Raw genomic sequence first — 25,144 nt, forward strand, 5'->3', positions numbered from 1 at the left:
CCGGTCCGGGAAGATCCCACATGCCGCGGAGCGGCTGGGCCCGTGAGCCATGGCCGCTGAGCCTGCGCGTCCGGAGCCTGTGCCCCGCAGCGGGAGAGGCCACAGCAGTGAGAGGCCCGCGTTCCGCAAAAAAAAAAAAAAAAAAAAGTCACCTCTAAGTTTGAGGGCACTTCTCTGTGTACTCTCACATTTGGCCCATTGCCAACCTCGAGAACGTTTTCTATTTGAGATGAGAATCAGATTAGTTATTGCATTATGCTAATTATTTTATAAACTGGCCAAGCCTAAATACTAGGCAATGTGTACTATGCCTAGAACAGACACATCTTAAAAATAAACCCAATTCAATCCAATCAGCATTTTAAAGAAACTGTCATGTGACCTCTTTATTGAATTTTATAATAAAAAATGTAAAGCTTTGTTCTAAATGGCTATGTAAATTTTATTCTAAATAGAAAGCTGACAATGTACCTATCTGACAGACTGATAGCTATTTTGACAGAGTAATTTTGTTTTATTTATTTATTTTTGGTGGGGGTGAAATTGAAAAGAACAGTTTTATTGCTTTGCGAAGGCAAAGGGAGCCACAGAGGGCTAATGCTTTCAAAACTGAGTGTCCGGACCTGCAGGGGGTAGTGAGGAGTTTTATAGTAATGGTTCAAAGAGGAGGGTGTGATCAGCCCATGGACCTTCTTCTGATTGGTTGGTGGTGAGGTAAGTGGGAGTCAGCGTCATCAACCTTCTGGTTCCAGCCAGTCCGTGGTTTGCCTGTTGTGGCAGCAGAGTTAACTTCTCCCACCTGGCAGGGGTTTCAGTATCTGGTTTCAGGACTTAATGAAGCCCAGGTTCTTGATGTCTCATCGCAGAAACAATTCAGTGAGAGACAAAGTTGGTAGGTAAGAAGTGGATTTATTTCGAGAGAAACACACTCCACAGACAGAGTGTGGGCCATCTCAGAAAGCGAGAGCAGCCGACAGAGTAATTTTAAAGTAAAAAACAAAACAAAACTTAAGAATTACTGCTAAACGTGAATAATCATTTTAAAATTTGTTTTGTTTTTATGATTTGACTCATTAGTCCTACTTAAAACAAAGAATGTTTATTCTGTATTCTGATTATCTATGACCTATCTAACACACAAGCTAGAATTAGAGGGTCTATTATTCCTAGCCCAGGGGTTCTCAAAGCATGGTTGGGGGACCGTGGAAGAGGTCCTTGAGATCCTTTCAGGAGATTCTCAAGGTCAAAACTATTTTCATAACAATACTAAGATGTCATTTGACTTTTGCCACTCTCATTTTCTCCCAAGTGTCCAGTGGAGATTTCCAGATGGTACATGTCTTTGTGATAGCACACCTGATTAGAAACAGAAGGAGACTTGAGAATCCAACTATCTTCTACTTAAGCCAGGCATTAAAAGAGTTGCAACAATATAAAATAATAACATTCTTCTCCCTATTTTTCTTGTTATAGAAGGTATTTTTCATAAAAAATGCACATGTTAACAAGAATGGGGTTTATTATTTTTCTAAATGAATTACTATATATGAAAATATTTCTCAGTGTAAATTTCTGGCACAGTAAATATCAACAGTTTAATCCACAGAAATAAAAGCTGCTTAGGGTCCCCAATTTTTGAGACAGTAAAACAGTCTTGAAATAGGGTTGCCAGATAAAATACAGGACATCCAGTTAAATTTGTATTTCAGATAAACAAATAATTTTTTAGTATAAGTATGTCTCAAATGTTGCATGAGACATACTTATGCTAAAAAATATATATTCTTTTTTTTCTGAAATTCAAATTTAACTAGATGCTTTTTTTCTTCTAATTCTGGAAACTGTATCCTGAAATAGATAAAACTGCTCTTCTAGTCCAAACAAAAACAGTACCCTACCTTCTAGATTTGTATCCTCATTTGGTAGAACTGGCCACAGTTTTAAAATATGCATGCAATTAAACTGAACTTTTAAAAAAAAAAGTTCCTCTAGGAAGGAAAAAGACCCTAGACATTATCCAAAACAATATAGCACAAAGACTTCAGAAAGTGGAGAACAGAAGGATTACAATTCCAGTAATTACTCAAGATGGAAAGTGGAAGCATTGGCTTTTGGAAAAGTATTTGTCAATAACAGGGAGATAAAAGGTATATTCATCTATGCAAACAAATTTATTAGGACCATACCATTCCTGAGAAGAAAGGCAAGCAGCAGTGAGTTGAATGAGTAAAAGGCAGGTGACAAACTTGAATGGAAGAGAAAAAAAATAGTTAAGTACAGGCCAAGTGCCCCTATAGAACAAGGAGTTTGGGCTCCCTTGGCCTAGAGCTGTACTGTTTGGTACAAATACCACGAGACCCAGGTGGCTCCCGAGCATCTGAAATGGGGCTAGTCAAAACTGGCATGTTCCCTAATTATAAAATACACACTGGATTTCAAAGACTTAGTACAAAAAAGAATGTAAACTCGGGCTTCCCTGGTGGCGCAGTGGTTGAGAGTCCGCCTGCCGATGCAGGGGACACGGGTTCGTGCCCCGGTCTGGGAGGATCCCGCGTGCCGCGGAGCGGCTGGGCCCGTGAGCCATGGCCGCTGAGCCTGCATGCCCGGAGCCTGTGCTCCGCAATGGGAGAGGCCACAGCAGTGAGAGGCCCGCATACCGCAAAAGAAAAAACGAATGTAAATTCTATTAATAATTTTTTAGAACTGATAATTTTGATACATTGAATTAAATAAGCTATATTATTAACATTAATTTCACCTGTTTCTTCTTCCTCTTCCTCAGTGTGGCTACCAGAAAATTTAAGATTACTTATGTGGTTCACATTATATTTCCATTAGAGAAGCATTCTCTCCATACTAACAATAAGCAGGATCCTGGAATTCCTTACCCAAATGACACCTTATCTGTTTTCAGTGCTTGTGTGGGCCTCTTCCCTGGGCCCATCCGCCCATGAGTATGTGCACCCATAGGCCCTAGGAGTGGACAGAGCTTGGACACATGGGCTGTGTGTCCAGCAGGATGAGGGATAGAGTCGGAGATGGATAAAGATGAGGTTTGGGCCACTGAGCCAGTTCCCCCACATACAGCCATATCCAGGGCAGAACCCCAAGGGGTCTGAGGATTATATAGATAGAATTCAATAAATTTGAATCTAGAGGTCATCATAAAAGTATATTTGTGAAGGTAGGAGGCGAGAATGTGTTTTATTTAACAGTTTGTTAGCTTAATTTTAACATCTTTTTTTTTTTTTTTTTTTTTTTTGCGGTACGCGGGCCTCTCACTGCTGTCGCCTCTCCTGTTGCGGAGCACAGGCTCCGGACGCGCAGGCTCAGTGGCCATGGTTCACGGGCCCAGCCGCTCCGCGGCATGTGGGATCTTTCCGGACCGGGGCACGAACCCGTGTCCCCTGCATCGGCAGGCGGACTCTCAACCACTGCACCACCAGGGAAGCCCTGTTAGCTTAATTTTAAATTAAATATTTAGATATGTGGGCTGGGGCCTCCATTTATACTCTTGCCCTAGACCTATACATTTTAAGGGCTGATTCTGATTTATAAGTGTCCTAAGTTTCTCTCGTTCCCTCTCCACCTCCTTCGTAGCCTGCCCTGCACAGCCCATCCCCCAAATTCTTCCCAGAAAAGAACACGACGTTCAGTAGACTTGTTTAGCAAACAAAGCATGGATTGTTTCTGAGAACTCAAGTTCTTGATCAGAACATAGTAAAACTCATCTGTTTTGGAAACTCTAACCCTTAGCCTTCTTAGAGGTCCACTTTTTCTTTATTTATGTAGAAAGCAGTCAGATTATAGGCATCTGCCAATTCAAAAACCCCTTCTTAGAAAAATAAAAGTCCACCTAGAATCCACTTCCCTCTGGTCTTCAAATGGGCGAAACAGATACCTGAAGGCAATGTTTAAGAGAGAGATAAGAGATCAAAGTGGGGAGTGGGTGACCTTTCCTCCCTTTACCTTCATTTTAAAAGAATGCAGAGGAGAGAGCAAGGTGACAGCACACTGTTACGGAAGAAAAGACCAGAAATCTCTATGTCTCCTACAAAATTAAAGACTTTTAGCTCTGTCATGCTAACAGGTGAGACAGATTAAGTTATCAAATGTGCACAGGCTCAGATTCTAAAATAAAACTTGGCTGGCTTTGGAAAAAATGCATATTTGGTGAAATATTTTAAATAATTTTATTTTTGAAACTAATATTACAGTTCTTAAACCTTAAAATTAAACCCTTGAAATGAAGTTACATTATATTCAATCAGGCTGCAGATGTCCCCTCAGAGCTGTTCAATATAGGAAGTAGTGATGATCAGAGCATCACAAAATTTAAGACTAATAAAAATTATTTTAATGACGATTGTAATAATTACAGTTATGAGTTTATCAATAACAAGAAAGGATTCTTTTTGATACTGTAGAAACTAAAAGGACAAGAAACCGCGTGGTTTGTTTTTTAAAAACATCTGTTATACGTACACACACACACAGAGACGCACACAGACACACACAGACACACACAGACACACACACACACACACACACACACACGCACACACGCACGCACAGTGCCAAGGCTAAAGAAAGCTACTTAAAGTAGATATACCTTCCTTATTTCTCAGGGCTATCAAAAGTGAGAACAGACGGGGCCTTTCATTTCCCAGGGTCATAGACAAAGAAACTAGGCTCAGAGAAATGGTGTGACTATCACATACAACTTGAATCTACTGCCTTTCAACATCAGTACTACTTCTCATCTCTCCCGCCCTTCTTTTATTACATCTTATTAAAGAGTTAAATGTAAATAGATATCACTTACTAACAATTCTAAGTCACAGGTCAAAGAACTGCCTCAGAGTAGTGTGTGGAAAGCACTCCTTTTTCACCCTCATTTCCCTCTATAGAGGGTGGCATTATCAGCCCTGGAGGATAATGAATATTTTGAACACTATGTACATTTACCTTCAAACAAATTCAGGCACAGCCCATGCTCCCAAACCACCCAACAACCTGAAAAGACTGACCTCGCTTTCCAGAGCAAGCAGAATGCTTTAAGGAAAGAGATATTAACTCATGTTCATTTGTTTCATATAGAGCTCAAAGTAGGGAAAAGAAATCAAGTTAACATTCATCCAGTGTAACAGTAATCTTAGTTCTCTAAATGAAGTTACATGGCACAGTATCACATTTAGCAAATGGCCTCTCTTTATTTTCTAAGGAGCACTTGCTCCCAATGATTTTAGTCTGCAGTATTTATGGGTGCCCAATGCCATCCACATAAGATATCACAGTTGAGAAAAACAAACACACAAATGCTGTCAAGTTTCATATACCGCCCTGTCCTGGGCGTGTTTTATTATGATCACTGATGTGCTTAATCTTTTCTCCTTTCTCAGCATTTATCCATTCAGTCTATCCACACTCAAAAATTTATGTACAAGGTTCTTTCTGCATCTGAGTTAAAGGTAAGGGCTACATAGCCTGTATAGATTTAGGAAATAAAACCAAATAAACAGCATGATAACTACTTGGAGACATAATGCTAATTAGCTTTAGATCCATCTAAATCTTTAGTAATTTTCCTTCCAGGAACTAAGGGTACAGTACTAGGAAAACTTGACTGTAAAAGAAAATGACAGTATGGTAGAAGTAGTTCTATTTTTAAACATATTCTAAATGTGCTTAAAATGAGTGTCACACACTACACTCATGAAGCGGAAACCACATTTGTCTTACTCAACAGAGTCAAAGAAAAATCAATATTACTTTCTGGAGTTATTATTCCCCACAAGTGGGTCAGTTAAAAAAAGACTCCCGGGGTGACTGGATTTCCGTATCATAGTAACAGTCTAAGTTTAACTTGTTTTTTTCCCGTGGGGGGACAGGCTAATACATGTTGGAAATCATTAGGCTTCGGTACTAAGTAATGAAGGCCCTGCTTGAGGACTGGAGCTGTAAGCCTAGCTCCAGGCTTAGCCCTCTGTCTTCCATTAATTATTAATTATGAAAAGCAGGTTCCCTCATGGTCTGGAGAGCTGCACCTTGGTGGAGAGATGCCAACTCTCAGTGCTCTGTAATACAAACTGTATTTGCTTTTCAGAGAAAAATTGCTTTTATTTGGTGACCAAATTAATACATGCTCTTTTTAACAAGTCAAACTCTAGAAGCATGTAAACAAAACGTTAACAGTCTCCTACTTCCTTCCAAATCTCATCCTCCTGAGATAACCAGTGTCTAGAGTCTGGTATATATCCTTCCAAAGCTTTTCTTCCTTGTAAAACACATACATGCGTAAGTGGGTGATAACCTCCCTCCCTCATTTTTGAGTGGGACTGTACCACACGCTTCTCTTCTACAACTTGTTTTCTCATCTAATACAAACAGATCATCTTTCTGCGTCAGTATGTTAAAATCTAACGCACTCTTTTGACAGCTGCATAATACATAGAGTACAAATGTGCCACCACCTATTCCATCCCTCTGCCGATCGACACGGAATGCTTCCGGTCCTTTGCTGATAGAAATAATTCAGCCTATTTGTTTGTGCATCAATGACTCTATTTTGCAGTATTTATGGGTGCCCAATGCCATCCACATTTTTGAAACCCAACAGGCTCTAAAAATTCAGAAGTTTTTCTTTGATTCATGTGGTGCCAAAAATGATTTAAACTTATGTGAATATTCATCTGTTCCCTTTAGAAATATAAACGTGTTTGCTTATGGGGTGCTGTCCCAAACCTCGAGGGAGGTGTTATACAATATACAGTAATATGCACCGTATTATCTTTAATAACCTGAAAATCTCTGAAATCTGAAACACAAATGGCCTCAAGAGTTTTGGATAACAGATTGTGAACCTGTATTTCTAAAAGTATAACTGTGGGTCTAAGAGTTTGTACAATTAAAATTTTTTTAACCTTTCTTATATTTTATATAACGTTTAAAGGTTACTTTCCATTTACAGTTATTACAGAAGATTGGCTATATTCCCCATGTTGTACAATACATCCTTGACCCTATCTTACATCCAATAGTTTGCATCTCCCACCCCTATATATATATTTTTAATCCATATGGCAAAATTACCAAAAAGTTGTAGAAATTCATACTCCCAATTGGCCACACAGGAGAGGGTTTCTTTCCACGCTACCTTCACTACCATTTAATGTTAGCATCCTTGGCATTATTGCTAATCTGATGGGCAAAAAGTTGTATCAGGTCATTTCAATTGCTATTTCTCAATGAAGTTTATCTTGTTATGAAGTTCATCTTCTTTGAAATACACAGTCATGTTCTTTGCCCATTTTTCTCCTGGTTTGTTCACCTTCTACTTATCAATTTGTAGGAGCTCCCTGAAAACCATGTGCCTCTTGGTGTCGTATGACGCATGTGTGTCACAGGACACTCTAGCCTATGGTTTCATTTTTCCCGCTTTGCTAATGCTGACTTTAGCCACACACTAATTTTAATTTTTATTTGCTCAAATGTGGACATTTTTTCCTGTATGGAGTCTGTTTTTCACCTTGCTTGAGAAGGTCCTCTTACCCTAACCCAAAGTGGAACAAATGTTCTCCTATATTTCCTTCTAATATTTATATATTTTATTTTTCACATTTAGATCTTTATTTCACCTGACATTTATTTTATGTTAGGTGGAGGTCTAACAATTTTTTTTCTGGTAGCTAATTATGCCAATATCATTTATTAAATAAACCATCCATTTCAATTTCCATTCAATTTAAATAAATTTCATAGAATAGGGGAAGAGAGAACAAAAAGAGAAGCTTAGTGCCCTTCCAGTAAAACAGATGAAGAAAAAGGCTTGGGTAAAAACAAGCTGCATTTACTTTTTCTTTCTCTTTTCTTTTTTTCCAAGAGAATTTATAAAATCAAGTGCCTGTATTTTTGTCCTTCCTAAGAGCCCACTTTGTGGTTTTGAGTCAGCAAAATGCTTTAATAAAATTATTAGTTTGATAGAGTAGCTTTTCTCTTTTCTCTTTAGAAGGACAAATCTTGGGAAGGGTATTAAAGTACATTTTGAAAATCTGTACTGAATGCACTTTCTCTCAAGAAACATTAGTTAAGTCAATGAATGAAAGACATCAGTCAGCAACTTCCTGATCCATCTTCCATGCACTCCTCAAATCCCAATTCCTTTAGTATGGAACTTTACTGGCTTATGAACTTAGTCCTACACCATGTTTTAATATTTTTGCCCCAATCCAGGAATGATGGAGGGCAACCTGAACATGCTCTGTTATGTAAGAAAGGCAAATAATCTGCAAAACAGTTAAGAGGCTCTCTCTCCTGGATGCAGGAGAAAAGAAAGGATACCTTTTACTCCATGTTCTTCTTGGACTTGTCTGCAGCTGTGGTGGCATGAGACACATTGGAATCTTTGGGCCTGCTTCAGAATTGCTGGGAACACCTACCCTTCAGAAAGCATGACTCATCTCCTTTTAGCTCTCACCAAACTGTACTGTGCTGAAATTGAACTCTCATCGGTGACTTCTCCATTTCTTGGTGCGGCACTTTTTTCCTGTTGTCCCTTTACCACTTTGAAATGAATCCACGTGAACTTATGTATGCCATTCTGTTCCAAGGCTCAAATGGCCCACTGGCCTTGTTCCCAGCTAGCACCTGCCAGGGTCTTCTGGGAGGTTCAGCGCACCCAAATGCTAATGCAGCACACAGCCAGCTTCTCAATACTTGAGCAAAATAAACACAAACCACCCCATCTTCGTCCTAATCACCATAAATGACTGTCAGTATAACCAAAACAAGCATATTACCTTCTCATAGGACTAGAAAACAAAAATAAACACATGCATATTTTACCTGGATAAAATTTAAAATTTACAGCCACAGAAGAATTTGAGCAGCATTTTCCTAAGGACTGCTGCAAATGTGAAAAAGCAGAAAAAGTATACCAAAGCTACAATTCATAAACATAATTTTTCCAAAATAATAATCAAGGAAATAGAGAACACTCAGTGCTGGCAATAATTACAATGGACATGTTGCTGGAAGGGCAAATTAAAGCATCCCCTAAAGAGAGAAATGTTTACTTTAATCCTCCCTTTTAAGATAGTTCAAACAAGAGGCACTTATGGGTTACTTACTTTGTGCCAGATCCTAGACACAGTTAACCCTATGGATACAAGAGGCAACAAGACAGAGCTCCTGCCCACAGCAAGGGAGGGGTGGGGGGGGCATGCAAGGGCAGGCTCCCATGACTCAAGTAATTCCATTATACAGAAAACCACTCCAAATCACAAGACGGTAAGCATGCGGAAAGAACAGTCACTAGATCTACAGGAACTGTGCACTAACTAAATTCATGAAAACAGTAAGTCCTCAGTGGCATAAATCTGTCATTTTCTGATTCTTTTATAAATTGGCAACATAACAATCAAAAAAACAAAGAAGAAATATGTTATGTTACAGTTAAACATCTCTTATGAAATAGTTTCTCACTTTATCTATGACTACATTTTTTCATTTTCTTACCAACAGATCTGCCCATAGTTAGCCAATTTAATTGAGATACTATTCAAGAGATGTTTAATATTAACCTCCACACTAGTAGGACAAATCACAAAATATAAAAAGAACATTTCTGGGCTTCCCTGGTGGCGCAGTGGTTGGGGGTCCACCTGCCGGTGCAGGGGACACGGGTTTGTGCCCCGGTCTGGGAGGATCCCGCGGAGCGGCTGGGCCCGTGAGCCATGGCCACTGAGCCTGCGCGTCCGGAGCCTGTGCTCCGCAACGGGAGAGGCCACAGCGGTGAGAGGCCCGCGTACCGCAAAAAAAAAAAAAAAAAGAACATTTCCGTAACAGGCAGAAAACGGATTGCTATTTCCACAGTATACTCAGATTAAATCCCAGTTGAGTCATACAAGGATATGTAAAAATGAAAATCAGGTAATGTCTCTATCAAGGATATTAGATTACCAAAGGAGAAGGCGAACATAAGCTAAAGCCAGAAAGAATAATCATGTCACGAAAACATGCTCAGACATGGAAAGCTTAAGCTCACATCACAAACAGACCAGGCATATCTGATAGTTAAATAGAAAAAATAAAAAATCCAATACCCAAAGTTTACTAGGTATAATAAAAGTCCGATCCTAGGACTGAACCATTCATTCACTAAACATTTTCTGAGTTCTTATTAGGCATAAAGGGTGTGAAGCATACACATGTGAATTAGGCATGGTTTTCACCCTCCAGGAACTTGAAACAGTTTGGGAGCAAAGCTGCTATAATAAAAAGCAGAAGATGAAACATACTGGAAAAAAAAATACCATAAATGCTTGCAGAAGAGAAAACTCATTTTTACCTAAGGGACATGAACAAGAGTTCAATAGGCAGATGGGGAATTGAAAAGAGAGCATTCATAAAGAATAGGCTGGTGTGACTGTTTCTCAAACTTCAGTAAGCATTGTTAGAATGCAGATTGCTGGGCCCCATCACCAGAGGTTCTGATTCAGCAGGTCTGGGATGAACACCAGGTACCTCTGTAAATACCCCAGGTGATTCTGATGTAGGCATTTCATAAATCACATTTTGAGAAACACTAATTTGGGGGGCAAAGACTCCACGGTGTTCTTGGAAAACGTTAAGCAAACTATATTGTTAAGCAGAAAGCACTCCTGGGGTCGTAAAGGATGCTTAGAGTATTCACAGAGCACCTTGAATTCCAGATGAAGACACTGCTATTTACCTATGAATTTTTTTTTTTGGCTTTTTTTTTTTTTAATTTATTTATTTTTTGTCTGTGTTGGGTCTTCACTTCTGTGCAAGGGCTTTCTCTAGTTGCGGCAAGCGGGGGCCACTCTTCATCGCGGTGCATGGGCCTCTCACTGTTGCAGCCTCTCTTGTTGTGGAGCACAGGCTCCAGACGTGCAGGCTCAGTAGTTGTGGCTCACGGGCCTAGTTGCTCCGTGGCATGTGGGATCTTCCCAGATCAGGGCTCGAACCCGTGTCCCCTGCATCGGCAGGCAGATTCTCAACCACTGTGCCACCAGGGGAGCCCTACCTATGAAAATTTTTGAACAGGGGAGTCTAGAACACATGGATTTGTGTATTACATAAATCAAGTAACAGCTCCCTTTCCCTTCTTGTGCTTCCCCTACACACACACACACACACACACACACACACACACACACGATCTCTCTATGTAGGGTGAAAGTGAGCCTTCTGACAGAAATCTTTAAATTGGAGGAAAGTACAACTATTTGGAAAGTCAGACTTTCCCTAAGGTTTCTTGTTAATTATGAGTCCCAAAGACATCACCGGGGAGGGATGGGTGTGCCCTACTTTCGAGAGGCCTGTCAAATACCTTGCCAGCTCTAGCATCACCATCCTAACCCAGCCATGGGAAATGACAACAGGAATCTGACTCTTCCATCCAAAGCTCTATTACTGCAGAGCGCATGGTGAGTGACATCAAAATTGCAGGCACTCTTAGGACAAACAGAAACCCTCATGGGTCTTTAATTTTCAAAAGTTACACGTGCGTGTTGTTAGAAGGCACTCCAGTGTTAGCTGTACTGTTAGCTGTGTCTGTCTGACATGAGGCAGAGGGGAGAGGGAGAAAGAGGAACATTACTGGTTTCCATCAGCATTCTCACACTAGCAACCAGAACATTATTTCAGAAGTTATCAGTAATGATGTTAATCATATTCCCAAGTCACAAGTTACTATGCTATTTAACCATCAACAATCGCAAAATAATTATCTGTTGGCCAGCTCACTGCATGCTTAGCCTTTTCCCCTAAGAGCTAGGCAAAGTGAAAAGTTGGTTACCACTCAGAATAGCAAATTTCTGCAAATACTATGTTTAACATTAAACTCTTACAGTTAAAACTGAGAGAGTACAGCGAGGAGCTCAACTAAAACAAACAGAAGAACAGAATTGGCCAGAATACAATAGCCTCACTGGATTCAAGCCAAGGCTTCTGAAGATCTCGCCCCACTTTTTAAGTGGGGAAAAAAAAGTTAAAGAACATCTTAAAGGATCCCAAGAAGGCAACAGGGCAAACTGAATTTAATATAGTCTGGCTGATAAATAAATCTTTTGTTTCTTCTGAGCTCTCTTTTCTAAATGCGCTGTATGAGGGCAGAAGAAAATAGGCTATTATTGCCAGAAATGAGGCCGAGAGCCGTCACCAAGGAGAGCACCAAAGGCTACACAATCTCAGCGTCCCAAGCACCAAGCAAACGCCTTCCTTTGATCACACGCTCAGGGAAAGAAAATAGGAATTGTGTGAGATGGAAAGCTTCCCAAGAGGATCAAAACTCCATCTGAAAGGCAAAGCTGCATAAAGAAAGGAACTTCAGTGTTGGGAAAAGTTAACTGGAAAAAGGGCATTCCGTACAGTCTCTGAAATTCCTTAGACATTCGGCAAGCCTCACCAAACCCAGTAGTGAAAATTCCTTCCCAAGCCCTGAGCAGCGACTGTGCTAAGTGTTTTGTCTTTAATGCATCGGCTATGCCCTTCCTTCAGCAGTGCGTGGCTCTTGTTTGCTTGCAATATTTTTTATATGACAGAGCATCTTTAAAGAAGCTGAAACTGTTCTAAGAACTGCAGTCTATGTCTGGCAAATAAGCTGAAAAAATATTTTAGCATGCCACCCCTGATCCCACTATGTTAATGAATCATCACTGTTTCCATTAAAAGTGAGTCACTGATAAAATCACTGATAAAAACAAAAATTAAAATCTCTCTTTCTATAAAAACCTGGAAATGCGAACTTTTGGTAAGGATAAGTAATTAAAACGAATAACTCTGTAGCTCTGGACTGCCAAGATCCCCAAAAGAACAGAGTAGGAAATAAGGTCATTTGTTTTCCATTTCATGGAGACTAAAAATGTAGAAAATTAAGCTTTCTAAGAAGAAAGGTACTTGATAAATGCCAGGCATAATTATGAGTTTCTCAATGCTCATTTCTTCAATAACTTTCATTCTTTTACACCCACATACTTGCACACCCAACTCAACTTCATTCCTTCACTCCCATTTGAAAAATTCTCATCCCTCCCATCTCTCTTAGTCTTTTCAGCTGAAAGAAATTTCACATCTAATCAGATAACATTCCAAGTACCGGGGTGGACAAAGCTACCAGAAACATATACATACGAATTATTACTATCAAACTTGGCTTTTGAGTTTGCTCTTGACATTGCTCTTTGTAAACACTGCACTGGATATCACCGTAAAAGAACTCTGAGCTATCATCCCTTACAAACTTTAGATCTGTCAATACAATATTACGACACGTGAAATTTTAATAAATGATAGATTTAGCTCTTTTAAATGTAAAAGTACATTTGAAACGTTTGAACACCAATATAATTTAGTACAAATAGGTTCACGCTGCTTTGATACCATATTAAAAACAACAAAATTAAGACATGGGAAGGAAAATTATATTCCTTGAATTTAAGCCAACAAAAAGTTGTCCTCTTCATTGACTTTACAAAGAAACTTACTATATTTTATTAAAACAATTCTCCATTGCAAATAATAACAATTTAGTACTAATACCATCTGGGTCATCTAAATGGAATACGATTATAATATAAGTGAAATACTACGTATTAATAAAATAGAGGTAAATAATGATCGTAATTATTAGTAACATACAAAATCCGGAAAGAAACCATTAAAACTACCAAAAATTACTCTGATTTTGCCTTGACTCTATTTTTGAAAACTAACTGAAGAGTTCCAATGCCAATAAAGGAAAAACAAACACTGGTAGTTCCAAGAACAATGTTTTCCCTCTGAAACTGCTGGCCTGTGTGTGTACATCAGCATGCCATCTTTCCAGAATTAGAATGTTGTTGCAAATACCATTTTAAATGTTCTATGGAAATTGCTCATTTGTTTAAGGTGAGAATTTGCAATAGAAAGAAAAATATTAGGGGGATATGTGGTTAAGAGAAAAAGTCTTAGAACGCCTATGCATTATAAATGCTTTGTATGTAAAGTTTCTCTCTGGATATTCGCCCTGACACTGTAACCTAAAAATTCATCCCTTGAGACTTTGGTAAAAACATAAAAATAAATTACCCTTTGGTACCTCTCTAACATATTCCCTGTGAAACATACACTAGAGATCAACACAAATTCCTTAAACATACAACTAAAACTAATAAATTAAATAAATGGCATATCTCAAAAATACCATACTAACTGTATGACTCTAAATAAGCTACATTAGTGCTTTTTGCAGTATAAATGAGTTTTAAATATATATAATTTCAATTCCTAGCATCGAAATCTGTGTGTGTGTACACATATACTTACAAACTTACTACTTTGAAAACTTGGCAATAAAATCTTTCATGAATAATAGGGATGGGAGACAAAAATCTCACATTAGTATGTGGAGAAAAAGAAATTGGTTTAAAGCCTAGTTTTTCCCGAAGGGCAAATACAACCTCACCTTCACCAGCTGCTCAGCCTCCACATCCGAGTCCCCTCAACCTACCTCCCCCACGCACAGCTCGGGACATCAGCTCAGTGCTTTGTGACCGCCTAGAGGGGCGGGATAGGGGGGGCGGGAGGGAGACCCAAGAGGGAGGGGACGTGGGGATATGTGTATGCGTATAGCTGATTAACTCTGTTATACAGCAGAAACTCACACAACGTGGTAAAGCAATTATACTCCAATAAAGAGGTTAAAAAAAAAAAAAGCAACAGAAACTTAACAAACCTTCCTGGCAGTGCAAAACTGAAAAGTCTCCCACCTTAAACAAATCAAAGTCATGGCTTTATACTACACACTATACAGTGCAAGCTGATAATATGTAACTTGATATGCTTTGTTTTGCTTTGTAAAAACAATGTAAGTGAATGATGCGGGACACAAGTACATACTATATGACTCGTTTATATTATGAACAAAACCAGGCAAAACTCTTCATGGTGTTAGAAGTGCGCACAGTGATTATCTTTAGGGTACTAAGAGGAGGGGTGCAGGGAGGGCTTCTGTGCCCTCCCTGAAAATAGTAATTTTCTATTTCTCAGTATGAGCACTGGTCACATGTGTTATTTTGTGGAAACCCATCGAACTGTACACTCATTATACTCCTACAAAAAGACTTCCAAAAGATTATATAAGGAATATAAGGAATTACACGAGACCCCAGATCCTCTCCTCAATTCCAGCAGGAGACAGTTTATTCCCTGGAAGAAACTGAATCCCAGAGTCCTGGCTCCAAGGCATCAGGAATAGTAGAAAACACTGTTCTGAAAACGGGATCAAATAAAAATCCACACGCTAAACCCTGAGATTGCAGCTCTCTACCCTACTCCACTCCCTGAATCTTGGCATGTAATGCCCAGGCAGAAGACCAAAGGATTCCTCTCAAGTAAAACTGACATGTCCTAGGGAGAAGATCCACAGATACTGTCTTTGGAAGCTCCCCAAGGAAACCACAAGGCTCACCCCCGATAGCACTGCAATGGAGAAGAAGCGCTGTCCACAGACCACAGCACCTAATTCGCTTCTCAGTGGCTCACCATTAAATAGGAACAGAGAGCGAAGGATCTCCAAACAGTGAGGTCAAGTTCCTAACATAAAAGTCAGACACCCACACAAACAGGAAAAAAAAAGAAATCAAGACAGTGCAAGAAGGAAATTAATTAATTACTTTAATGTCCTCAGAAAGAGAAGGAATGCACCCATGGCAGCGGTGGGGAACAGAATGCTGTTAAAAAGCACACAAATTAAACCAACGAACAAGAAAGAGCTCTTAAAAAATATCAGCAGAAATTCAGAAGGTTAAGATAAAGTAGAGAAAAACTGTCAAGAAGTAGGGCATTAAGAGAAAGAGGAAAATTACAGCATTAGAGGACAAATGAGGAGGTCCTGCCTAACTGACAGGAATTCAGAGGAAGAAAAGAGAAAACCAAGGTGCGGATGAGGTTATCAAAAAACACAATGAGAAAGTTTTCCAGAACTGAAGGACGTCATTTTTTTCAGATCAAGTGTTCATCATAGCTGCTGAAATGAATAAAGACTGCTAAAAAAGAAAATCCTAAAACCTCTTTGGGGGTTATTAAAAAAAAAAAAAAAAGAAAGGAGGTCTACAAAGACAGGAACCAAGAGTATAACACTTTTTAATAGCAACTGTAGAAGCTAGAAAACAATAGTGCACTGGCTTCAAAATTCTGAGGAAACATGTTTTCCTATCCAGAGACCAGACAAATTATCAATCAAGTGTGTGAGACATATATTTTTAGATATACAAAGTGCCTAGTAAAATTGTCTCCCATGTCCCCTTTCTCAGGAAGATCCTAGAAGATATTCCATTAAAAAGAGGGAGTAAACCAAGAAAGAATCGCTAGACACAGGAAGACATATAGAAAACAAAGGAGAGACGAAAAGGGAATTACCAGGAAAATGACAAAAGGTAACCCCGGGACAACAGCTTGGTAGCAGGCCTATGGAGCAGGTGCCTACGCTGGCTCCAGGAGGGAAGAAGTCTCCAAGACAAAGGTGTTGAGAAGAGGGTTAGAGTTCTGCCACCTTAACAACACTAGAGAAAAAAGTACACCAGTGAAAAAGAGAGGCTACTATCCAGCCAGCACAGGAAAGGAAATGTAATTGTTGCATTTAAGTGGCTTAGGAGAATCACAGTTCCATGCTCAAAATAATGTGAGCCCTCAACATCTACTTAACCAGAAACGGATATCTGTACATTGAGAGGATGGGGGAAGTGGCGGTCTGGGCATGTGGCATGGGGCTGAGGGGCTGTGAGACAATCTAAGAATTAAATCCTCATCTTCTATTGTAATATGCCAACCCATAATGCCCAATAACAAAAAATTCAAAAATAGCAGTACATACATACTATTTCAGAAGATGGAAGAAAACAGCAAGAAGAGTCCTGAGAATCAAAAGTAGTTGCCTAGGGAACAGGACTTGGGTATAAGGATGGGCTGGAGTTCCTATTTCCTATGTCTTATTGCCTATTAAGATTTTTTAAAACTCTATATAGGATATTACTTTGATGGGACAAATGTTTAAACTTTTAAAAATACAAAACAAAACAAAACCAAAAAATGCACAAAATAGTAGGCAAGAAAACTAAACAGGATGAATTGCTGTGGGAAAATGACAGTTAAGACAACCATTTCTCCAAAGCTCCTGCAATAGCCCCTGTGAGAGCTGAGAAGTGCTTCCCCTCACAGCTGGGTGGAGAGGGTATGTGCTAAGAGACAGAGGAGAAGCAGCAGAGGAAGCAGACAAGAAAGGTGGACGTGTTGAAAAGCTATTTACAGATTTAGAATCAACAGATATGAGGAATCAATCAGGAGATTCTGAAAGCACCAACAGGCAAGGCAATGCCCCAAATATCCCTCCATCTGGGTATTTATTTATTTAGTCCATATATGCTGACCCTTTGGGACTATCATATTCCCCTATGTTATGAGAAGCATTTTGATTTCCTTTTTGTTTAGGCTTTAATTTTTGGATTATTATGAAATACACAAATAGAAAAATACAGAAAATAATAATGATCATCCAAGTATCCACTATTCAGCTTTTTCAAATATTAACATTTTGTCTGTCTCTAATTTTTTGTAAAGAAATAAACATTTTGGATATAGTTAGAGTTGAAATCCTCTTCAAACCATTCCCTAATCGCATTCCCAAATGCCTCCCAGAAGGTAACCGTTAACCTGATTTTGGCATTTAACATCTCCCTCTACCTCATCTCTAAAATGAGAGCACTGGTTTGGATAAATTCTAATGCCCCTTTCTGTTCTAAGACAGCAAGATTTAATAGCATGATATAAAGTTCTTGATGTTCTGTAATGAAGTGCAGAAGCCTACAATGCTGTGAAATACACAAGAATACTTCAAAATAATTTCAAGCCTCAAAAACAGATTAAATCATGGTATAATCCTTTAGCAAAAAATCATTGTAACTTTATTACAGTACTGTCAGTAAAAATAGTATTATGAGTGCATAGGGCATATAAAAACCTAAGTTCAAGAAGTTCCTGTGGTTCCCTTTCACTGTAACCATCAGCTCCAGGGAACAATAAGGAAGTGCTGGAGCACAATATCCTTCTGGAGTTCTTACTGCCTATGGAGCTAATTCAGTGCAGCATCAAACTGTCCCCATTGTCACAGTATTCTTCTCTGCCAGGCAATCATGGCAAAAATATTCTTTTTAAAAATGCATAATGCTGAACAAGACAAGGATGTCCACTCTCGCCACTATTATTCAACATAGTTTTAGAAGTCCTAGCCATGGCAATCAGAGAAGAAAAAGAAATAAAAGGAATACAAATTGGAAAGAAGAAGGAAAACTGTCACTGTTGGCAGATGACATGATACTATACATAGAGAATCCGAAAGATGCCACCAGAAAACTACTAGAGCTAATCAATGAATCTGGTAAAGTTGCAGGATACAAAATTAATGCACAGAAATCTCTTGCATTCCTATATACTAATGATGAAAAATCTGAAAGAGAACTTAAGGAAACTCTCCCATTTACCATTGCAACAAAAAGAATAAAATACCTAGGAATAAACCTACCTAGGGAGACAAAAGACCTGTATGCAGAAAACTATAAGACACTGATGAAAGAAATTAAAGATGATACCAACAGATGGAGAGATATACCATGTTCTTGTATTGGAAGAATCAATATTGTGAAAATGACTATACTACCCAAAGCAATCTACAGATTCCATGCAATCCCTATCAAATTACCAATGGCGTTTTCCACAGAACTAGAACAAAAAATCTTAAAATTTGTATGGGGACACAAAAGACCCCGAATAGCTAAAGCAGTCTTGAGGGGAAAAAAACAGAGCTGGAGGAATCAGACTCCCTGAGTTCAGACTATAATACGAAGCTACAGTAATCAAGACAGTATGGTACTGGCACAAAAACAGAAATATAGATCAGTGGAACAGGATAGAAAGCCCAGAGATAAACCCATGCACCTATGGTCAACTAATCTATGACAAAGGAGGCAAGGATATACAATGGAGAAAAGATAGCCTCTTCAATAAGTGGTGCTGGGAAAACTGGACAGATACATGTAAAAGAATGAAATTAGAACACTTCCTAACACCATGCACAAAAATAAACTCTAAATGGATTAGAGAACTAAATGTAAGACTGGACACTATAAAACTCTTACAGGAAAACACAGGAAGAACACTCTTTGACATAAATCACAGCAAGATCTTTTTTGATCCACCTCCTAGAGTAATGGAAATAAAAACAAAAATAAACAAATAGGATCTAATGAAACTTAAAAGCTTTTGCAAAGCAAAGGAAACTACAAACAAGACGAAAAGAAAACCCTCAGAATTGGAGAAAATATATGCAAACGAATCAATGGACAAAGGATTAATCTCCAAAATATATAAACAGCTCATGTAGCTCAATATCACAAAAACAAACAACCTAATCCAAAAATGGGCAGAAGACCTAAATAGACATTTCTCCAAAGAAGACATACAGATGGCCAAGAAGCACATGAAAAGCTGCTCAACATCACCAATTATTGGAGAAATGCAAATAAAAAGTACAATGAGGTATCACCTCACACCAGTCAGAATGGGCATCATCAGAAAATCTACAAACAACAAATGCTGGAGAGGGTGTGGAGAAAAGGGAACCCTCTTGCACTGTTGGTGGGAATGTAAATTGATACAGCCACTATGGAGAACAGTATGGAGGTTCCTTAAAAAACTAAACATAGAACTACCATACAACCCAGCAATCCCACTACTAGGCATATACCCTGAGAAAACCATAATTCAAAAAGACACGTGCACCCCAATGTTCATTGCAGCACTATTTACAATAGCCAGGTCATGGAAGCAACCTAAATGCCCATCGACAGATGAATGGATAAAGAAGATGTGGTACATATATACAATGGAGTATTACTCAGCCATAAAAAGGAACGAAACTGGGTCATTTGTAGAGACGTGGATGGATCTAGAGACTGTCCTAAAGAGTGAAGTAAGTCAGAAAGAGAAAAACAAGTATCGTATATTAACGCATATATGTGGAACCTAGAAAAATGGTACAGATGAACCGGTTTGCAGGGCAGAAATAGAGACACAGATGCATAGAACAAACGTACGGACACCATGGCGGGAAAGCCGCGGTGGGGTGGGGGTGGGATGAACTGGGAGATCGGGAATGACATGTATACACTGATGCGTATAAAATGGATGACTAATAAGAACCTGCTGTATAAAAATATAAATAAAATAAAATTCAAAAAAATTGCATAATGCCAATTTTACTTAAAAATGTCCTTGATGATGCAAGGAAGTTATTTGTATTACATCTCAACCGCTGAATACATATCTTTTTTATTTTCTGGGTGATAAAATGGGAAGTACACATAAAGCACTTCTGCTGTATAAAGTATGATGGTTATCCCAAGGAAAACCCTTGTACGATTATTTGAGTTGTGAGCCAAACTAGTCACAATGTTCATGGAATATCACTTTTACCTGAAAGAATGACTGACAAACTCAGTATTCAGACTTGGGTATTTGGCAGACGTTTTCTCTACAATGAAGTAAGAAGGTCACTTCAGGAAAAACAACTGACAGTATTTGTTGCCAAGGGTAGCCTTCAAGCCTTCAACTGAAATTTAAAATTTTGGAAAACTTGTTTCCACACTGAGCCTGACAACTTCCCAATACTTAAAGATTTTTCTGATGGGATCAGTGGTGATATTAACAACTGTTATTTCTTGAAACTGCATAATGAAATACATTAACATCTGGAATCTCACTGTTATCCAACAAACCAGTATTTTCCAAATGACCAATACTTGATGCAATAAAAGGATGTATGAGGCAAAGATCCATTCAAAGTATGAGAAAGATCAATGGATCCTAATGTAAAAGAATTTTAAAAGTCCACTGATAGGAGTTTACATTCCACACTGCAACCAACATTTAAGAAATTACCACTTGTCAAGTTTTGGTATAATATCAAAGAAGAATATTCACAATCATCTGAAAAGAAAATTAAAATACTCTTCCTTTATTCTACATGTCTGCACAAACTTTATATAAATACTTATTGGATAATTCTTTCTGGATGTTAAAAAAACATAAACACATAATCATAATGGTTAATTTCCATAGTTTAATCTCTGATGATTATCAATCATTTAAGAACAAATGAGCTATCCATTATTTATTTAAAAGTTATATCCTTCTGTAGTTACAGTCTCACATATTTGCAACAAATATATATCAGAGGTTTCATTTACCACAGAATCAAGATTGATCATTGCTCCAAAAAAGAAAACGAAATGAATATGGTAAATTCTTAAATCTGTTTCAGATAAATGCAAATAAAGTCCCTTCCCTGTAACTAGAGGAGCAGACCCTTTGCATTTCACATGCGACTCTTGAAACCTATACAGTAATCACCCAGATGATGTGGTATTAATGAATTTAAACTTTCGTTCTTAAATTTCTAAGGAAATATCTTTTCATGGAAAAAACTGACCTTTTGTAAATTTTGAAAGAAGTAATTAATCTGACCAAACCCCTATAGTTCAGAGGTAACACAGCAAATATCAACTTTTCACAGACCCACCTGTAGACAGGTTAAGAAATACAAGTGATTTAAAGAGAAGCGTTCTTCTTATACAAATCTATCCAGGTAATGACTATCATAAATCATTCATTTCAAAGGCAGAGACCTTGAAAAATATTTCAGAATGAGAACTGAAAATGTCTCCACTACTAAAGTCCTATTACCCTGCCCTCTGAAAGAGAAAGGTTATTAACTGTAGCTTTTTAGTCAGAATATTCAAGAAACAACCAGAAGCTGACACCCCCTCCCCTTCCTAATTATCTACCCACTTCTGCATGCTCACCTTTGCAGTTCATTGAGCCCCCTTGCAGTTGGTAGACTGGGACTCTGCCTTAGGAAGTTTTGTTTTAAATTGAGATGAGTGAGGTCTTGGCTGTAGAAGAGGTTGGCAGGCAGATGCTCCAGGCTACAACATGAGAGGTCCACTGAGCTAATACGCTGTGATGCAACCTAGAAAGGGATGAAAACACAACTCAATTTTCATACCATCCTTTATCCTATAACTGTTTTCCACGGACAGAAACAAGATAACCCCATTTGGGAACACAGACCCGCTATGCAATTAGCACCATTATTCAAATATAAACCAAGAGTATTTACTTAGACAGAACTGAGCAAAGTATTACAAAGGCAGGAAACAGTGTCCCTCCGGGGAAGGTACTTACAGTAACCTAGTATAGGAGACAGGTTACAAAGAGCACAGATTATCCTATCAAGTTTAGTGATATCAGTAATCTCCTCCAACTGTAGGGGTTATGTTCCTGAAAACATTCATGGTAAGAGAATTCAGAGCTAAATAATACAAGACTTTAGAGTAAATACAAGGTTGGGAGATAGACACTGAGATCTACACAGAACCTACGAAAGCCCTTGTATATACTGATTTAAAACAGCACAAAGAAACGCAGGATCAGTGGCCTTGTACATATCTTTAATAATAGTGGTAGCATATAATCAGATTCCACTGCTTGCCTGCTGTGAACTTCTCGCGTTGCCTCTCCCACAGTTTCCATTTTGCTTCACATAGGTATTCTAAGTGGAATTTGTTTTATGTCTAAATGTTTATCCACATATTCAAAGTTTTCCCGGTTAAATGGCTCCTATGACAGCCAGAGTCCCAGGGCTACAGGGCATGCTGGAAGCAGAAAAAGCATTGGGCAGCGTGTGTTCTCTCTCCCACGTTCCAGGGACTGTGGCGCCAGTTTATGCCGCGGCACATGGCTTTAGGCCCATGTACACACACCTTGGCTCCTTCTTCCTCACAGAGGCTGTGGGGTTATTGTTCCAAGATCTGGGTTGATTCCTCCTCGTGCTCTTTATCTTTATCAAAGCATTATGGCAAAAACTCCATTCCTTATTTGTGATCTGTTCAATGTCCTTTTCTATTACCAAACCCCAGCTGACCAGCTTTTTTTTTTTTTTAAACATCTTTTTTGGAGTATAATTGCTTTACAGTGGTGTGTTAGTTTCTTCTGTATAACAAAGTGAATCAGCTATACATATACACGTATCCCCATATCTCCTCCCTCTTGCGTCTCCCTCCCTCCCACGCTCCCTATCCCACCCCTCTAGGTGGTCACAAAGCTGATCTCCCTGTGCCATGCAGCTGCTTCCCACTAGCTATCTATTTTACATATCAAACCCCAGCTTTACTCTTTCATGATTATAAAAAGCAGCAGAACATGGTCCTTAGGAGTGTGGCTCTGGTGTCAGTGTGTGGATTCGCATCCCGGCTCTACCACTCAGGAGCTGAGAGAACTTGAGTGCATCACTGAGCTCTGCAAGCTCCCATTTTCTCACCTGTATAACAGGCATAAAGATGACACCTCCATCTACATGCCTGGTCAGAAAAAGCACTCAATAATTTGTGACTGCTGTGACCATTTATGATTGCTACGACTACTTCCAAATACATCTTATACCCATTGGAATCCACATTCTCCTGATGCTAAAGAAGGTATTCAGAAGTAACTTTGCATAAAACACATTCTGCTGATGGCATGTCTGAGGTTAGAAAGAAATTGCTGTGCACACATGAAAGCTGAGAGGACAGTGGGATGAAAAAGGCCTGGCAGGGCTCAACTCTAAAGATTTTACAAAGGAAGCCTGAGTTTGCATTTTAGCAACTTCATCTTTCCTTGAATTTTCACTATTAAATAAGAAAAAGAAAATCCAAAACAGGCCAAGTCACCCACACAAACCAAATGATGTGGAAAAAAGCCAGAATTTAATGGGCAGAAAGGTAGGTGCAAACATGTCACAGCCACACAAGATTCCCTGGCAGGAACCCATTCACGGGAAGTGAGGTTGTAAGTTATACTCGGTGGAATCATTCAGGCAAAAATATGTGGTGAGGAGGGAATGGTGTGTCAGACCTTCCATTTCCTGAGGTACAGGAGTGAAACAAGACAGACACAGTCCGCCCTAAAGGAGTGCACCTCAAGGAGAGGTGCATTAAATACTACTTGACAATATAGTAAGTGCGAGGGCACAGAGCTCGATCTAAGGAGTCAGGGAAGGCTTCCCAGAGGACCTGATGTCCAAGCTCAGGGCTGAAACTCAAGTGGCAATCTGTGTTTCTGTTGGCCCCAAATCCTTTTCCACTTCTTTCTATAACAATCCTTCAAATGCATGTGATTCTGACGAGAGTGGCAGAGTAGGCTGACCCGATGGCTACAGCAGCAGGCACGTATTCCCAACTCGAGTAATCAAAGCCCCCCAGTGCTGAACCCACTAATTGATCCAACGGGTACTGGCATGTGACCCAGGCTAGGCTAATCAAAGGCCTTCTCTGGGATATACATTCTAAAGCCAGGAGAGAGAGAGAACCTGCCACTTAGAGCTGTAGTTAAAATGACTGAACTAGGGCCTCCCTGGTGGCGCAGTGGTTGAGAGTCCGCCTGCCGATGCAGGGGACACGGGCTCGTGCCCCGGTCCAGGAAAATCCCACACGCCGCGGAGCGGCTGGGCCCGTGAGCCATGGCCGCTGAGCCTGCGCGTCCGGAGCCTGCGCTCCGCAACGGGAGAGGCCACAACAGTGAGAGGCCCGCGTACCAAAAAAAAAATGACTGAACTAGATTTGTATGTATCAACCTGGATTGATTAAAAAAAAAAAAGCCAGCTGCAGAATATTACATACACTATAATGCCATGTATGAAAACCATTTTTAAGATAAACACACACAACAACTCCGTATATTATGTAAGAATGGTTATATGTGCAGTAAAGCTACACACTATGCATTGGGCATGTGCCAAATCAATGACAGTGACAGCCTCTAGATGAGCAGGGCAGGAAATGGAAACAGGAATGGGAGCACAGGGGATTTGGAATTTAGCTGTGACGTGATTTACTTATAATAAGAATGGAAGAAAAAGAAAAGAATGGAAGATATGGAGGAACTATGTCAGTATGTTAACAACTGGGGAGGCCAAGACCAGTGCGTGGAAATTGTAATATTATTCTTTGTGCTCTTCTGTGTGTGTGTGTTTAATTGGAAAAAAATAATG

At 39.3% G+C, this 25,144-nt stretch overlaps 1 protein-coding gene across 3 annotated transcripts in view; it reads right to left on the minus strand.

Annotated features, from left to right (window-relative positions):
- The window catches only part of PHLPP1 (PH domain and leucine rich repeat protein phosphatase 1), a 212,719-nt gene that overhangs the window by 58,483 nt on the left and 129,092 nt on the right, over positions 1–25,144 (minus strand). For all 3 annotated transcript variants that reach the window (XM_033425001.2, XM_033425002.2, XM_004268066.4), the window contains one exon: positions 21,918–22,084. In XM_033425001.2, coding sequence (XP_033280892.1) covers positions 21,918–22,084 — 167 coding nt within the window. The remainder of the gene's footprint in view (positions 1–21,917; positions 22,085–25,144) is intronic.

Source organism: Orcinus orca, chromosome 15 (assembly GCF_937001465.1).
Source record: "Orcinus orca chromosome 15, mOrcOrc1.1, whole genome shotgun sequence".
In the NCBI taxonomy this organism is placed as follows: domain Eukaryota; kingdom Metazoa; phylum Chordata; class Mammalia; order Artiodactyla; family Delphinidae; genus Orcinus; species Orcinus orca.